At 44.0% G+C, this 18263-nt stretch overlaps 1 protein-coding gene across 2 annotated transcripts in view; it reads left to right on the top strand.

Annotated features, from left to right (window-relative positions):
* The window catches only part of LOC139260075 (ATP-dependent 6-phosphofructokinase, liver type-like), a 105094-nt gene that overhangs the window by 45537 nt on the left and 41294 nt on the right, over window positions 1–18263 (top strand). For both annotated transcript variants that reach the window (XM_070876204.1, XM_070876206.1), the window contains exons 4-7: window positions 5064–5253; window positions 7177–7342; window positions 12680–12724; window positions 15564–15672. In XM_070876204.1, coding sequence (XP_070732305.1) covers window positions 5064–5253; window positions 7177–7342; window positions 12680–12724; window positions 15564–15672 — 510 coding nt within the window. The remainder of the gene's footprint in view (window positions 1–5063; window positions 5254–7176; window positions 7343–12679; window positions 12725–15563; window positions 15673–18263) is intronic.

The following is an 18263-nucleotide window of genomic DNA, read 5'->3' as shown; positions in this document are numbered from 1 at the left end:
TTCATTGTAGAATGACGTCTAATATCCTTCATTAGAACCTAAACCAATTGAGACAATTTGCATCGCCATGGTGACGCTGGTGACCTCCATTTGATTAAAGAGTCATTGCCACACAGTGTAATTCAGTGGTCAGCTGGAGGAACCCACTGTGTGAGGGGGTGTTGGACTGATTGCTTTTGTTGCAATGCATTTGAGATTGAATAGCTGAAAACTCTGTCTGCGGGCATCTTGAGGATCAGGTTGACGATGTGTATGTGATTGAAATGGAGTGTGGATCGACATCAGAACCCCACTCCCGATGCGATCTGGTGAGCTGCATCCATGAGAATGTTGCTTCGCAGTAGCATATCTGAAAAGGCTTCAAGTCGATGGTGTCATCCATTTAAAGGGGCGCATGGATAGCAGGACATCTATCGTCAATTTCCAGATGGACCATAAGGTGCCTGGCAACAATGTGGAGGAGTCATGGAGCTCACCTGCTTGCACAGACACGATGGCCTTCTCTGTGCTGTAAATTTCTATGATTCTGTAAACTACAAAATATGGAACTTCAAGAATGGCGAATAAAATCTGCTGCTATCTGTCACAAATGGGCTGCATGTTAACTGAAAAGCTGACTTCACAATTCACTTTCATTTAAGAGAGGTTAAAATATTGTGATAATGTGACGGTTTGTGAAAATAAAGTGAGCCCTTTTGTTAAATATTGGAATAGTGGAGGGAGGCGTGCAGTGGGAGTGCAGCTATTATTGACCTGACTCAAAGCTTCTACAATCAACAACCAAAGCAGGGGTGGAGGAGGAGAGAGAGGGGGTAGAGTGGGAGAGAGGGGGGGAAAGACAGTGCAGACAAGAGACACCCAGAGAGAGAGGGTAAACAGAGCAAGAGAAACAGAGCAGACACAGAAAATTAAAGGGGGAAGAAATCCTGCTAGGAGAAGTGGTGGATAGAGATGAAGAGAAGAAAAGGGACCAAGGAATTTAGAAAATGAAATGAGAGATCATAATTGATCTATATTAGACATTCTTAAATATATATATATAATTTTTTACATTAAAGATTTATGTTCATTAAAGAGGAAAAGGTTGAATAAGAAAGAGCAAGTAGATACAGAGAGACATGCCTTAATATGGATTGAGAAAATTGGAAGTCAGAGAGGATACCGAACAGAAATTCTGGAAACACAGCAGGCCAGGCAGCATCTGTGGCGAGAGAAACAATTAACATTTCAGGTCAATGTCCTTTAGTCGGAACTGGCCTTTCCAGTCAATCCAGATCCTACATCAGCTGTTTAGGCTCCTGAATTTGCAGGCACGGATGATAAGAACATAGAAATAGGAACAGGAGTAGGCCATAAGGCCCCTCGAGCCTGCTTCACCATTCAATAAGATCATGGCTGATCTGATCATGGACTCAGCTCCACTTCCCTGCCCACTCCCCATAACCCCTTATCCCCTTATCGTTTAAAAAACTGTCTATTTCTGTCTTAAATTTATTTAATGTCCCAGCTTCCACAGCTCCCTGAGGCAGCGAATTCCACAGATTTACAACCCTCTGAGAGAAGAAATTTCTCTTCATCTCAGTTTTAAATGGGCGGCCCCTTATTCTAAGATCATGCCCCCTAGTTCTAGTCTCCCCCATCAGTGGAAACATCTTCTCTGCATCCTCCTTGTCAAGCCCCCTCATAATCTTATAGCCATGATCATATTGAATGGTGGTGCAGGTTCGAAGGGCCGAATGGCCTACTCCTGCACCTATTTTCTATGTTTCTATGTTTTCAATAAGATCACCACTCATTCTTCTGAATTTCAATGAGTAAAGGCCCAACCTACTCAACCTTTCCTCATAAGTCAACACACTCATCCCCAGGATCAACCTAGTGAACCTTCTCTGAACTGCCTCCATAGCAAGTATATCCTTTTGTAAATATGGAAACCAAAACTGCATGCAGTATTCCAGGTGTGGTCTCACCAATACCCTGTACAACTGTAACAAGACTTCCCTGTTTTTATACTCCATCCCCTTTGCAATAAAGGCCAAGATTCCATTGGCCTTCCTGATCACTTGCTGTACCTGCATACTATTCTTTTGTGTTTCATGCACAAGTACCCCCAGGTCCCGCTGTACTGCAGAACTTTGCAATCTTTCTCCATTTAAATAATAACTTGCTCTTTGATTTTTTTTCTGCCAAAGTGCATGACCTCACATTTTCCAACATTATACTGCCAAATTCTTGCCCACTCACTTAGCCTGTCTATGTCCTCCTGCAGTCTCTTTATGACCTCCTCACACATTACCCTTCCTCCCATCTTTATATCGTCAGCAAACTTGGCTACATTACACTCCGTCCCCTCTTCCAGGTCGTTCATATAGATTGTAAGTAGTTGGGGTCCCAGCACTGATCCCTGCGGCATCCCACTCGTTACTGATTGACCACTAGAGAATGAACCATTTATCCTGAATCTCTGTTTTCTGTATATCAGCCAATCTTCTATCCATGCCAAGATATTACCCCCAATCCCGTGAACTTTTATCTTGTGCAATAACCTTTTGTGTGGCGCCTTGTCAAATGCCTTCTGGAAGTCCAAATACACCACATCCACTGGTTCCCCTTTATCCACCCTGTTCATTACATCCTCAAAGAATTCCAGCAAATTTGTCAAACATGACTTCCCCTTCATAAATCCATGCTGACTCTGCCTGACCAAATTTTGCTTTTCCAAATGTCCTGCTACTGCTTCTTCAATAATGAACTCCAACATTTTCCCAACCACAGATGTTAGGCAAATTGGTCTATAGTTTCCTGCTTTTTGTCTGCCTCTTTTTTTGAATAGGGGTGTTACATTTGCAGTTTTCCAAACTGCTGGGACCTCCCCAGAATCCAGGGAATTTTGGTAAATTACAACCAATGCATCCACAATCCTTGCCGCTACTTCTCTTAAGACTGTAGGATGCAAGCCATCGGGTCCAGGGGATTTATCTGCCTGTAGTCCCATTATCTTACTGAATACCACCTCCTTAGTGATTGTGATTATGTTAAGTTCCTCCCCCCCCTACACCCCCTTGACTATCAACTGTTGGAATATTGTTAGTGTCCTCTACTGTAAAAACTGATACAAGATACTTGTTTAGCGTTTCTGCCATCTCCATATTCTCCATTACTAATTCCCTGGTCTTGTCCTCTAAGGGACCAACATTTACTTTAGCTACTCTTATTCTTTTTCTATACCTATAGAAACTCTTACTATCTGTTTTTATATTTTCTTCTAGTTTACTTTCATAGTCTATCTTCTCTTTCTTAATCATTTTTTTAGTCATTCTTTGCTGGCTTTTAAAAACTCCCCAATCTTCTGTCCCCCCACTGGTTTTAGCCACTTTGTATGCCCTTGTTTTTAATCGGATACCGTCCTTTATTTCTTTAGTTAGCCACAGATGGCTTTCTTTTCTCTTGTATCCTTTCCTCCTTACTGGAATAAATTTTTCTTGAAAGTTTGAAATATCTCTTTAAATGTACACCACTGTTCATCAACCATCCCACACTTCAATTTGTTTTCCCAGTCCACTTTACCCAACTCTGCCCTCATACCTTCATAGTCTCCATTATTTAAGGTTAGTACCCTGGTTAGAGATCCAACTTTCTCACCCTCCATCTGAATTTGAAACTCAATCATGCTATGATCACTCATCCCAAGGGGATCCTTTACTAAGAGATTGTTTATTAATCCTGTCTCATTACACAGGACCAGATCTAAGATAGTCTGCCCCCTGGTTGGTTCCGTTACATACTGCTCAAGGAACCCGTCCCTTATGCACTCTATGAACTCTTCCTCAAGGCTACCCTGACCAACTTGATTTGTCCAATCAATATGGAGGTTAAAATCACCCATGATTATTGCTGTTCCCTTTTTACAAGCCCCCACTATTTCCTGGTTTATGCTCTGATCAACAGAGTTGCTATTGTTAAGGGGCCTATATACCACGCCCACCAGTGATTTTTTTTTCCCCTTATTATTCCTTATCTCCACCCAAACTGTTTCAACCTCCAGATCCTTTGAGCATATATCGTTTCTCACTATTGCAGTGATTCCATCCTTTATCAATAGAGCTACCCCACCTCCTTTTCCTTTCTGTCTGTCCTTCCGGATTGTCAAATACCCCTGAATATTTAATTCCCAGTCCTGGTCACCTTGCAACCACATCTCTGTAATGGCTATCATACCCATTTGTATCAATTTATGCCATCAACTCATCTCTTTTGTTACAAATGCTACGTGCATTTAGGCAAAGTGCCTTTATATTATTTTATCCTTTTTTCCTGTTCGTTTCCTCTCTCCTTCAAACTCACTTTCTTTATTTTTGCTTTCTAATTTCTGCTTTTCTCCCCTCTCTACTGAATCAACTCTCAGGTTTCCATCCACCTGCCAAGCTAGTTTAAACCCTCCCCAACAGCACTAGCAAACCCCCCCCGCGAGGATATTGGTCCCTGCTCCGTTGAGGTGCAACCCGTCCGGCTTGTACAGGTCCCATCTCCCCCAGAAGTGGTCCCAATGTCTCGGGAATCTAAAGTCCTCCCGCCTGCACTATCACTCCAGCCACGTATTCATCTGCTCTATCTTCCTATTTCTGTACTCACGAGCTCGTGGCACTGGGAGTGTAGCACTCGGAGATTACTATCTTTGAGGTCTTGCTTTTTAATCTCTCTCCTAGCTCCCTAAACTCTACCTGCAGGACCTCATCTATCTATCCCATTGGTACCGATGTGGACCACGACCTCTGGCTGTTCGCCCTCTACCTCCAGAATGCCCTGCAGCCGCTCAGTGACATCCTTGACCCTGGCACCAGGGAGGGTCTGGGATGGTTCTCTGCAACCTGTAAGGTAATAGAGAGATAGGCTCACCACACTCTGAAGCGAGAGCAGCTTGTTGCATCTCTTATTTTTCTTTTGCATGAATCTGATCAGCTTGCGCTGAACCTTCTGCAAATTAATGTCCATGTTCAGGGCTTTAATACAGACAGGTGTTCGTCACTATTTTCAACAGAATCTTTCTTTCGTCTGGTGGACAGGGTGGAACGATCATTGGTAGTGCCCGGTGCAAAACTTTCTGCACCCGTGAGGGTCGCCTGGCAGCAGCTTACAACCTAGTGCAGCATGGTATCAACAACCTGTGCGTGATCGGGGGAGATGGCAGTCTAACGGGGGCCAACATCTTCCGGACAGAATGGAGTGACCTGCTGGCTGGTCTTGTTGAACAGGGTATGTGCCTTAACGTATCGACCTACTCCTCCCACAAGCACCTGCAAAATATATATCGGAATAAAAATGCAATAAAAACAGTTACACACATTGTTCCCGTTAAGCTGCGGGGTCGCACAGCAGTCTGGTGGTCCCGTTCAGGCCGCTCAGCGACTTTTAAATGCAAAAACCGTGCATGTACGTCAATTTGAATGGGCCGCACAGCCCGTTAAAGGGGGCATACACCGCCCCCAAAAATTAGAGGGAACATTGATTACACATTTAATATTTTATTATTAATAATATTCTGTAATTTTTAGGGAGTCAAATTATCTGCAGCAAGGCTTAATCAATAATGACACCATCCAGTGTACCACTATTGGCGAAATTTGAACTTATGATGTATATAAATTTGTATTACATAGAATGTACAGTACAGAAACAGACCATTCGGCCCAACAGGTCTGTGCAGGTGTTTATGCTCCACACGAGCCTCCTCTCACCCTATCTGCATATCCTTTTATTCCTTTCTCCTTCATGTACCTTTTTAGCTTCCCCTAAAATCCATCTATGCTATTCGCCACAACTTTCCCTGTGGTAGCAAAATCCACATTCTAATCACTGTCTGATTAAAAGATATTAAAACAGATATTTCAAAGTACATCTGAGATGTCCTGCCAACATACTCTTCTTGGCTCTAGTTAGTCGGTGAAAATACTGAGCACTGAACCTTGTAACAGCGTCACAGGGTCTGTTTCTAATCTGTGCTGAGTTAACTGATCGGAGCCAGGGTAACAGCTGAGATACTACAGATAGTTTCAAGGCCTTGGGGCTAGGATTCCTGCTCCTGATCACAATCCAGCGCCCTTGTTGAAAGGTTACAGCACAGAAACAGGCCATTTGGCTCATCAACTCTGTGTGCTGGAGGTTTACTCCACATGAGCAACCTAAGCTAATCCCCCACTCTCCTGCTCGCTCCTCATACTCTATAATATTCATCTTTCTCAAGCTAGTATTTTAATTGTGTTTTATAATAATTCAAAGACTCTTGCTTCAATCACGGTTTGTGTCCGAGAATATCACACGTCGGTGAGGAATATCACGTGTTGGCCGATGGTCTCCAAAGTCAAATAGCCTACTGGCGCTCACTATTTAGGCTCACACACGATGAATGACCACTTGCACATTCCCCCTCCCTCCCCGTATCTTTCTGGGTTGTGCCAGCATGAGATGAAATGCCTTGAGTGTTGCCTGCTGCCAGCAGCAGTGGGGAAACCGAAATCCAGGGTATCCAGCATTGTTCTGGAAGAACAGGGTCAAAGGACAGCTGTCTGTGAATGGCTGCATGTGATAAAGAGGCCTGAAAGGAGTGGCAGTGGAAGTACTGGGAGAAACAATTCGTTCCAAGGCATTAAATAAAATGTTTTGATGGGGAGGAACATGTGCCTTTCAAGTCCAGTTAATACCTCCCACTACCTTATGCCAATAGGTCCCCTCCCACTATTGTTTTATTTTTCCATCAATTCCCTCCCATCTCTGAAGGCATCAACTCCTTGCTGGGGTACGATCAGCCCTCGCGTACCTCCTTCAAGTGACAAATGAGTCTTGGCAGACTATTTGGGCACAGGAGGCATCAGAACCGAGCTCAATTCTGTCCCAGCTTCCACACACGTACTTTTCAGCAAGGATAGCAGGATAGCAGGAAGGATGTTATCCACCCTTCCATTTTCACAGAAATGTGTTGAACTTGCACTGATTCTTTATACCGACAGTAAATAATCTGCACTGTGCTGAATTACCAGGAACCCCAGGAACTCCACACAGTTACACTGAGTAACCCTTGCCCTGCTGAATAAACAGCAACCCCAAATGATTAGGCGACTATACCCCATTGGAAAAACATTTTAAAAGATTATACTCTCAAATTTCCTGTTTGTCCTTCAGGTAAAATCACCGAAGATGTTTCCCAGCAGTTCTCCCACCTGAACATCGTTGGAATGGTAGGATCGATTGACAATGACTTCTGTGGGACAGATATGACTATTGGTACAGACTCCGCTCTGCACAGGATCATGGAGGTGATTGATGCCATAACAACCACAGCGCAGAGGTATGTGTATGTGCATGTGCAACTCATTTTATTGCAGCTCAACTGAGTGCGTATGTGTGAGCATATCTATCTACCAGGAGTCCAAATAACCTGGAAAGACCACAAAGATCTCCCAGCAGTGTGAAAGAAAAAACTTGCATTTATATAGCTCCTTATCATGTCCTCTGCCCCTCCATCCCCATGGGCTTTATTTCCAATGGAGTACCTCTGAAATGCAGTCACTATTACTTAGTAAAAATTTTAGCATATTGCACAGAGTAAAGCCCACAAGCAGCAAATGAATGACCAGGTAGCATGTTGGTTGAGGGAGGAATGTTGGCCAAGACTGAGAGAGCTCCCTGCTCCTCCTCAGATTGTGCTGTGGGGTCTTAAACTTACATCTAAACAGCGTTTAACATCTGATCTGATAAGGCAGCACTTCCTCAGTACTGCACTGAAGTGTCAGCCCAAACATTTAAGTCCAGGAGTGAGAATGCTACCAATTTGAGCCAAGCTGTGCATATGTGCAATGGTTTTCTTCCTTACTGCTGATCCCCTTGTATGCAGCCTTTAAGCACAACTACTACCTGCTCATCTCGGATCAGCTAACTCGGCACGGATCAGGAATCAAACCAAGGTTTTTCTGGCTTGTACGACTCAGTCCTAGCCTGGCCACTGCCCTTACCTACTAAGCCATTGGGTTTGCAGGGTTTTTTTTTTGTTGAACGTCACTAGCGAGACAGAATGCCTTTATTTCAAGTGATTGACCGAATCACCAAAAAGATGAGAGGGCAGTAAAGCAATTTGCTCTGAGGCTGTTGTTAACGGCAGCCATGCCTCTTTAAGGAGGGTTGACTGATCACATAACCAGATGACCTGGCCCCCTATTAAGTTAGTTCTGTTAGTTCTCGGGCCCGTTAAGAGAGTCTAGTAGACAGTGCACGTTGGATCTGGGCCCATGTTTAATGAGTCGGAAGGCATTGAACTGATAGCTACGTCAAAACACCAGCACTTAGAGTAAGTTGAATGATGGCCCTGAATCAGCTGCTGTAAAGCACAGTATCCCACGCTTCAGATCCTTCGGGGAAAAAGACTCCACTAAAGAAATGCACCAATGGGAAAACCCAAATCCCCGGGAATAAAGAAAAACTTACATTTATAAAGCGCCTTTCACGACCACCAGACGTCTTAAAGCGCTTTACAGCCAATGAAATACTTTTTGAAGTGTAACCACTGTTGTAATGTAGGAAACGTGGCAGCCCATTTGCGCACAGCAAGCTCCCACAAACAGCAATGTGATAATGACCAGATAATCTGTTTTTGTTATGTTGATTGAGGGATAAATATTTGCCAGGACACCGGGGGTAACTCCCCTGCTCTTCTTCAAATAGTGCCAAGGGATCTTTTACGTCCACCTGTGAGGAGAGACGGCGCCTCGGTTTAATATCTCATCCGAAAGACGGTAATCACAAAAAAGGGAGCCGGAGGGACGACCAGGGCCTGTCCCACAAACGGCTCGACTCCTTGTCTCAAGTTCTGTTAGAAATGAAATATAATGACTCCAGTCACATCCTGCTTCTGATTCTTTTATCGGTGACTCTTACCTTCCAGCTGCAATGTCCGTGGTTCTCCCTCTCCTGCTGGCAACTACCTGTGTATAGGATGAATTGTGTGTCCTCGCGCAACGTCGCCAATTTAAAATTCCCATCCTTATATTCAGATCCCTCGCCCCTCCCCATCTTTCTAACCTCCTTCATCCCTACAACCCTCTGAGATCTCTGCGCTCCTCCAAATCTGGCCTCTTGCGCATCACCAATTTCCTTCACCTCCTCATTGGTGGCCGTGCCTTCAGCTGTCTGGCCATAAGCTATGGAAATCCCTCCCTAAACCTCTCTGCCTCACTCTCTCTCTCTTCCTTTAGATGCTTCTTAAAACCCACTGATTTGACCAAGCTTTGATCACCTGTCCTAATATCTCCATATGTGGCTCAGAGTCAATTATTTTCTGCTAACTTTCCTGTGAAGCACCTTGGGACGATTTACTTCGTTAAAGGTGCAATATCAATGCAAATTGTTGTTATTATGGGTCCCAAGAGCTGTGGTCACAAACAGACAGTGTGAGAACGTGACCCTTGCAGGGGTACACTTATCAGTCAGTGGTGCTTTCTTTGAGATCTCTCCCCACCCAGTCACCATTTTCAGTTTCTTATTAGATTGGGGCTTTTGTATATGAACTCTCGAACTTGATTATTGGTATTGGACCCTGCACCTTTTGGGTTGCACATTGTGTATGTGCTGCAAAACTGCTCACATCAAAAAAAAGTAATCCAATTTATTATACCCTTAACAGAATACACCCTACAATGGTAATAAAAATAAACCTTATCCAACAGCTTATTTACAATATTCCTATGCATTGTTTTATCACATACTTTGTAATATTTCTGTCTCGTAGGATAAGGAAGCCGAGCCCAGCTAGCCATTATCAGAGATAATAAACTGTGTTCCTTTTTTAAAAAAAAACGATACAGGGTGTTGGAAAGAATGTGCTGTGTTGAAATGAAAGCTGGTTAAATGCCGTAGGTGGTGACTGAGTGAACAGTCTCTGTGGGTTTGAAGGGCACTGTGACCCTTGGTGTTTATCCAACCTTTACACCCAAGTTACACCCTTGTTAGTTCAACTGTGTATATGTAGCTGGTTTCCATAGCAACATTGCTGATTGTCTTTTTAGGTAATTTGTTAGATCTAACTTTTTATTGTCTCATGAAGTGTTCCATCTAGTTTGTTATCATAGAGCAGGGGTTCTCGACTTTTCTGCCTCTGTTATAAAAGTTATTAAAGTCGCACAGACCCCCTGCAACATGACAAGTATTTTTTTCTGTATAAGCGAGTATGAGGCTTTTAATTATGTTTTAAAAGGTGAAATAATCACAGGACAGATTGAATCAACTAAGGCCTAGAGGTTACAGAAATGAGGCATTTTCCTGAAATCCAAGTCTGCAACCCCCTGAAAATTTATAGTGAGCTTGATGAAGAGAGATATTAAAGGGCATGAGGAGCGAGCTGCAGAGTGGGATTAGACTAGGTGACGTATGAAGAAAATTTTTTTGCCTCAGACTTGATAGAATGGTCAGTTTTTGTGCTGTAACATTAAGAGCTGAGGATCCAGAAGGGTGCGGAAAAAAGATTGAGCGGGAGAGAGAAATTCCAAGGTTCAGATTGGGTTGGGATGACAGTGAAAGAGGTATAGGGGTTAAAAAATTGGTTCTGGCTCATTTCCTAGCACATAACCATCATCATCATCATAGGCAGTCCCTCGGAATCGAGGAAGACTTCCTCTTAAAATGAGTCCTTAGGTGGCTGAACAATCCAATACGAGAACCACAGTCTGTCACAGGTGGGACAGATAGTCGTTGAGGGAAGGGCTGGGTGGGACTGGTTTGCCGTATGCTCTTTCCGCTGCCTGCAAATGATTCTGCATCCTCTCGGCGTTGAGACTCGAGGTGCTCAGCACCCTCCCGAATGCACTTCCTCCACTTAGGGCGGTCTTTGGCCAGGGACTCCCAGGTGTCAGTGGGAATGTTGTTGCACTTTATCAGGGAATGTTTGAGAGTGTCCTTGTAACATTTCCTCTGCCCACCTTTGGCTCGCTTGACGTGAAGGAGTTCTGAGTAGAGCGCTTGCTTTGGGAGTCTCGTGTTTGGCATTCGAACAATACCACCAACGATGTCTCCGCAAGATCCTACAAATCCCCTGGGAAGACAGACGCACCAATATTAGCGTCCTTGACCAGGCCAACATCCCCAGCATTGAAGCACTGACCACACTTGATCAGCTCCGCTGGACAGGCCACATTGTTAGCGTGCTAGACACGAGACTCCCAAAGCACATAACCAATGGCGTGCAGTCAGCATCCGCCTAAACTGGGAGGCCCAAGCCCGGCCCAATAGTGAGCCTCGGGGCCCAGAGTGGGTGAGCTGCCGCCTCAGCCGTTTAAGTAGATGGATTTCAGGCCACTTGCCTCGCCAGCACCTTGCTCTTCTTCCTGAAATTTGTTTATAAAAAGAAGTTTGCCAAAATCTTTTTCATGAAAATGGCCTTTAAACTTAGGCAGACTGGTATCAGTGCAACATGAAAGCTTCGCCAATCACAATCTCGTGCATGTTTTCAATATGTCTGTGTAAAGAAAACACAGGGTCGGCAGACAGAGCAGGGGTGAGAAGCAGGAATGTGGAGCTTTGACTTTCTTTTGGGATGTAATAGAAAAACAAATATTCCTTTGCTCTGATGTTGAATCCTAATCCAATTTATTGTTTTGCTGTAACATCATGTTTGCATTTGCCTGTGCCTGAGTGAATGGTTGGACATGCTAATGATCACTGTCTGCCCGTGGGTATCCTCTCTGCATCCAGACAGTGATGCGTGCACTTTGACTGTTTTCCGAACAGAAAACGTAAATCCAGAACTCCATTAGTTCTGAGTAGGGCAGTGGAAACCAAATACTGGAATCATTTGCGAACCAGGTCGATACTGTGATCAGGGGACTGCAGGCTTGCCCTGGATGTTCATGATTTGTATTCATCTTGTGATCCAACCAGTCGAGGCCTGGATAAAGCTTCTATGTTGCAACATTGGACACTTCCAGATCTGGCACAGATGCAGAGATGCTGGCTGTGCCAACGTCTGCCTTAATTCCCCCAGCCTCAAAACAGCACCCCTACTTTGCCAGTGTTTTTTTTAAAATAAATTCTCGGTAATGGCCTGCATTTTTTGCCAATCCCTTACGTTGCCTTGCTTGATTGGCTTGCTGGGCCACTTCTGAGGGCAGTTGAGTCAACCACATTGCTGTGGGACTGGAGTCACGAATAGACCAGTCTGGGTAAGGACGGAAGATCGCCTTCCCTAAGGGTTGAGTTTTTACAACAATCCCACAGCCAGCCCCACGGTCACTTTTGATGATGGCCGCTTTTTCACAAGTTGCCGTGGTGGGATTTGAACTTGTGTTCTCTGGATTATTAATGTCATTCTCTGGATTATTAATGTCAGCCTCTGGATTACTGGTTCCATAGAATAAGCACTACACCACTGTACCCAGTGTGATGCATCATTCCCACCCCAACCACCTGTGTGGTTGGCCTGGGTGTGAAAGCATTGCCAATTAATTATCTACTGAGTTATGGCCAGAATTGGCCTGATGATTCACACCCAGCAACTCAGTTGAGACTCTACAAACCATTTCACTCTGGACTCTTGCACCTGAGAAGACGTTTTTGTCGGCTTGGGCTGGATTCATGCCAAGGTCTCAGCTGGTAAATTAACCTTTCACCTCATAGTAATCTGCCTCTTTTCACTCTGCAGTCACCAGCGAACCTTTGTGCTTGAAGTTATGGGCAGGCATTGTGGGTAAGTTGCTGATTCTTGTGACATGCAAGCTCTTTATCTTGTAAAGCTAATAATTTAAAAATATTAAAGTTTGTTATGTAATGTTTTTAGGATTGTTGTGGTGAAATAATCACTCTCAAGTCTGCTAGGCCCAAGCAAGTAAAGATTTTATTCGAGCACATGCAAGGGAGCAAGTCTCAATTGCCTGAGGTACCTCACTCTCTGATACAAAATTTGCAGCAAATATTTATAGTACACAAGTTTCACGACAGTCAGAAATCATTACCCACACTATTCCAGCACTTATATCACATGACAAGTTTCACAACCCAATTAGTCAATTGAGTTATTCAGGCCCAGCAGATGTCTCCTGTTATCTCAACCCTTTAGCTTTGGGCGCCGAGTTCCCATGGTAGCTCGACAATATGTCTGGCTTTCAATCCTCCCTTTTCTCCTTGTTCTGCTTATCAATTAGTAATGTGTTTACAAGAACTTTTACATGCTGAGCTAGCCGTCTCTAGAGATACCCGTGGTCAGGTATCCAATCATGCCTTAACTAGGAGCTGCTACCATTGGCATGTCGTCCAATGCTATCTACAGCGTTTATTTCAAAGATATGCACTTTACTAGCAATTCAAGCATTACTATTATGATGTTAGCCCCACTCGTCCCACTTCAGAAGGAAAGGAAAGGATTTGCGAGATACAAATATATATTTGGAATTTGTAGTGTGGACACCATGCCACTGCAGCAGTCTCTCGAAGTCCAGAATGGCAGCACATCCATGTGCCAATGAAGCTGGTAGCAATACTCCTGGTCCTTAAGATAAGAAAGTTCAGGAGAGGAAAGGCCATTTTCACAAACCATGTAGATTCTGCTCTATCCGTATTCACCTTGCTACTTGTTGAAGCATGGGGTTTATTTCTAGAGGGATAGAATAGAAAATCAGAGAAGTTATGTTAAACTTGCACGGAACATTGGTTAGACCACGGGTTCTCAACCATTTTGCTTCTGAGCGCTCCCCCCCCCCCCCATGTTACAAGAACATAAGAATTAGGAGCAGGAATAGGCCATTCAGTCCCTCGAGCTTGCTCCGACATTCAATAAGATCATGGCTGATTTTCGACCTCAACTCTATTTTCCTGCACTATCCCCATATTCCTTGATTCCCTTAATATCCAGAAATCTAGCCATCTCTGACTTGAATATACTCAATGCTCAATGACGGAGTCTCTACAGCAGTCTGGGGTAGAGAATTCCAAAGATTCATCACCCTCTGAGTGAAGAAATTTCTCCTCATCTCAGTCCTAAATGGTCGACCCCTTATTCTGAAACTGTGATCCCTGGTTCTAGACATCTCAGCCAGGGAAAACATCCTCCCTAAATCTACCCTATCAAGCCCTGTTAGAATTTTGTATGTTTCAATGAGATCACCTATCATTCTTCTAAACTCTAGAGAATATAGGCCTAGTCTACTCAATCTCTCCTCATAGGGTAATCCCCCATCCCATCTCAGGAATCAGTCTGGTGGACCTTCGTTGCACTCCCTCTATGGCAAGGATATCCTTCCTTAGGTAAGGAGACCAAAACTGTACACAATACTCCAGGTGTGGTCTCACTAGGTAGGACCCTTTAAAATTACAGTAAGACAATTTTACTCTTGTACTCAAATCCTCTTGTAATAAAGGTCAACATACCATTTGCTTTCTTAATTGCTTGCTGTACCTGCACGTTAACTTTCAGTGATTGGTGTACAAGGACATTCAGGTCCCTCTGAACACCAACATTTCCCTATCTCTCACCATTTAAAAAATACTCTGCTTTTCTATTATTCCTCCCAAAGTAGATAACTTCACATTTCTTCATGTTATAAAAATTCCACAGAGCCCCTGTAACATAACACAAGTATTTTTGTGTAATAAAAATTAGTTACGCAGTTAAACATGTATATTTTTGTTTTACTTACTGAATGTTAAACTTGTTGCTGGTGCTGAGCAACAGTTGTCAAAACATAAGAACATAAGAATTAGGAACAGGAGTAGGCCATCTAGCCCCTCGAGCCTGCTCCGCCATTCAATAAGATCATGGCTGATCTGGCCGTGGACTCAGCTCCACTTACCCGCCCGCTCCCCGTAACCCTTAATTCCCTCATTGGTTAAAACATGCAGGTATCTTGGACAAGTAGCCCCCCCACCGTCACCGCTGAGGCCTGGCGAGGAGGGTAACTCCACAAGGCTGAGCAGGTTGGGAGGACAATTGCTGCTTTTCCAACAAAATAAAGAATCAAACAGAAATGGCACTTTAAAAGTTAAAAAGCTTGTGTTGTGCTTATCAATGCAAGTCTTTTTACAACTGCAAACAAACATTCCGTGTAAACTTGCCCGGCTGGGTTTTTTTTTTCCTAGAACAAAAAATGGCTGATTGATGACCTGATAGAGGCCTTTAAGATTACAACAATGCAGATAAAATGTTTCCACTTGTGTGGAGTTCAAAACAAGAGGCCATAAATATCACTAATAAATCCAATAAGGAACTCGGGAAAAATGTCTTTACCCAGACGGTGGTTAGAATGTGGAACTCACTACCACATGGATTAGCTGAGGTGAATGGCATATATGCATTAAAAGGGAAGCTAGGTAAGCACATGAGGAAGAAAGGAATAGAAGGATATGCCAATCGGGTGAGATGAAGAGGGCTGGGAGGAGGCTTGTGTGGAGCATAAACACAGCATAGACAAGCTGGGCCGAATGGCCTGTTCTTATGCTGTACATTCTCTATAACCACAGATAGTTCCATCATCAGCAGTGGTTTCCTGTTACTGGTTGGCTTGGTAACCAATCTGCTCATCTTGTTTGTTCAGGTACCTGGCTCTGGTGTCTGCATTGGCTTCTGGTGCAGACTGGCTCTTCATCCCAGAGGCCCCTCCAGAGGACGGCTGGGAGGATTTCATGTGCAAGAGACTTGGAGAGGTAAGGATTGCAGGGCCACTTTGACACTGGGAAGTTTCTGAATGTGACTGGCGATTTCTGCAGTTCCTAGCTCCGGCCAGATAAGAGAGCCAACAATACATCCCAATCAGTTTACAGTCTGCACAAAATAGCTCCACAATAATTTATATATCGATTAGTTCTATTAACCATTCTCGGGATATGGATGTCACTGGCAAGGCTGGCATTGTTATCCATCCCTAGTTGCCACTCGCTAGGCCACTTCAGAGGGAGGTTAAGAGCCAACCACTTTGGTGTGGGACTGGAGGCACATATAGGCCAGAGTGGGTGAGGACAACAGGTTTCCCACCCTAAAGGACGTCAGTGAACCAATTGGGTGTTTATGACAGTCCGATTTCTTCATACCAACGCTTTTATTTCCAGATATTTTAATTTGAACTTGTTGTTTCTGGATTATTTGTTCACTCCTCTGGATCACTAGTCCAGCACCATAACCACTAGGCCTATATACCCTATTTTCTTTTAAGTTCAATTTTTTTCTCCCATCCCCTCTGTACCCTGTGACATTGCTCTATTTTCTTTTTGAGATCACCAATAAGACCTTGTTCCTGGTCTCTGTTACCAGGAGACAGGATGACTTGCTCTAGCAAAAATTCTAGGCTGACACTCCAGTACAGTACTGAAGGAGTGCTGCGCTATCAGAGGTGCCATAATTCAGATTAGAGGTTGAACCAAGGCTCCTTCTGCCCTCTAAAATGAACGTAGAAGATCCCTTGAAACTACTCGAAATGCTAGGAAGTTCTCCCCAGATTACTGGCTACGTAAATGCAAGTCTTTTTAAAATTTTCTGTCTGACTTTGAGAAAGTAGCAAGTTTCTAGTTGTTTCCTCTTCCTGATGCTCAAACTAAGTGTTGCTTTGTGGGAGACCACCATTTGCCCCACCATTGGGTGCCGTGCCTTCAGCTGTCTAGGTCCCAAGCTCTGAAATCTCTTCCTAAACTTCTTTTTCCTTTAAGATGCTTCTTAAAACCTACCTCTTTGATCAATATTTTGATGACCTGTCCTAATCTCTCTTTGTGTAATGCTCCTGTGATATACCTTGGGATGTTTTACTATGTTAAAGGTGCTATAAATGCAAGTTGTTGTTAGGAAAGGAAATAGAGAGAAGGCTCACCACTAATGGTGTGCGGGGGAGGGAGATCCATGATAAACAAGAGGTAGACAAGCAGAAGGTGTTTCCTGAGATGTAGGGCTGGAAGAGGTTACAGAGGCATGGAGGAACTGCCCATCTTGCATGTCGTGTCGGTCTTTACCTATCATTTGAAAAATTTCAGAGCCCACTTAAACCCCAAACCCAAAAGAATAAACCAAGAATTGAACCGTGAGACATTTGATATTGCATCAGCATCGTGGAGTGCAATACAAGTGGAAAGACCCTTCAGCGTCCAGCCCAGCTGTTAGTCACAGGTGTGCCCCCATAAGTTTATAATGGACAAAGTTCCACCCCACTGTGATGCCATGATAATCTCATACTTCCTGTTATTCAACTGTAGTGCCATTATTGAGGACTTAAAGGTTTCTTGGCAACCATTTCATGGAATCATACAACATAGAAGGTAGCCATTCAGTCCTTTGTGCCCGTCCCAACACTTTGAAAGAGCTATTCAATTACTCCCACTCCCCTGCTCTTTTCCCCTTAGCCCTGCAAATGTTTCCTTTCAACTATATATCCATTCCCTTTTGAAAGTTACTATTGAATCTGCTGCCAGCATTTACACTAGTAGAGCGATAGGAGTAGCCATCAGTAGCTTGGTGGGGGAACAGTGCTGATTTATGTTCTTCGTGTCATTGAAAAGTGGCTCCAGCAGAAGAGATTTCCTTTTAACTGACTCGTGCTCAGCCACTCAGTGGGCAGGGATTATGTTGTCCTGCAACATTGGTCAACTTTAAGAAACATTAGGTAATCCATTAGATGCTGCTTCTTGCGCCTTGTACTGACACTGTTACAAAGGATATAACTGTGCTCGGCAGCAGTCCTGCGGATGGGTCCAATACAACAACAAAGAAAAACTTGCATTTATATAGCACCTTCCATCACCTCAGGACATCCCGAAATGCTTTACAGCCGATGGAAGTACTTTTTTTGAAGTGTAGTCGCTGTTGTAATGTAGGAAGCACAGCAGACAATTTGCACACTGCAAGGTCTCACAAACATCAATGTGATAATGACCAGATCATCTGTTTTTAATGATGTTGGATGAGGCTTAAATATTAGCCAGGACACTGGGGAGAACTCCCCATGCTGTTCTTCAACAAAGTGCCATGGGAACTTTTGGGCATGAATTGTGTAGCGCCCCACTTTAGCGCTCCAAGAGGGAAGAGGAGCACTAAATCAAGCACTACCACTTCCCTTAGAGCGCTAAAGGGAGTGAGAGGGGCAGTATCGGCAGAGCACTGAACATTGTTCAGGGCAGCACTGCCGGTTTTACAGACTCCTTCCCTCCCTTAAAGGGAAGGGCCAATGCTGTGTTGATTGAATCCTCAGGCTGTGTCTGCTGGGCGACGGCACCTGCGCTCCGAGCATAGCAGCCCCCAAGCACTCTTAAGAGTG

This window comes from Pristiophorus japonicus, chromosome 3, assembly GCF_044704955.1.
Source record: "Pristiophorus japonicus isolate sPriJap1 chromosome 3, sPriJap1.hap1, whole genome shotgun sequence".
NCBI classification, from domain to species: Eukaryota; Metazoa; Chordata; class Chondrichthyes; family Pristiophoridae; genus Pristiophorus; species Pristiophorus japonicus.
Note: the sequence above shows the minus strand (reverse complement) of the source record. Positions and strands in the feature narration are given on the sequence as shown.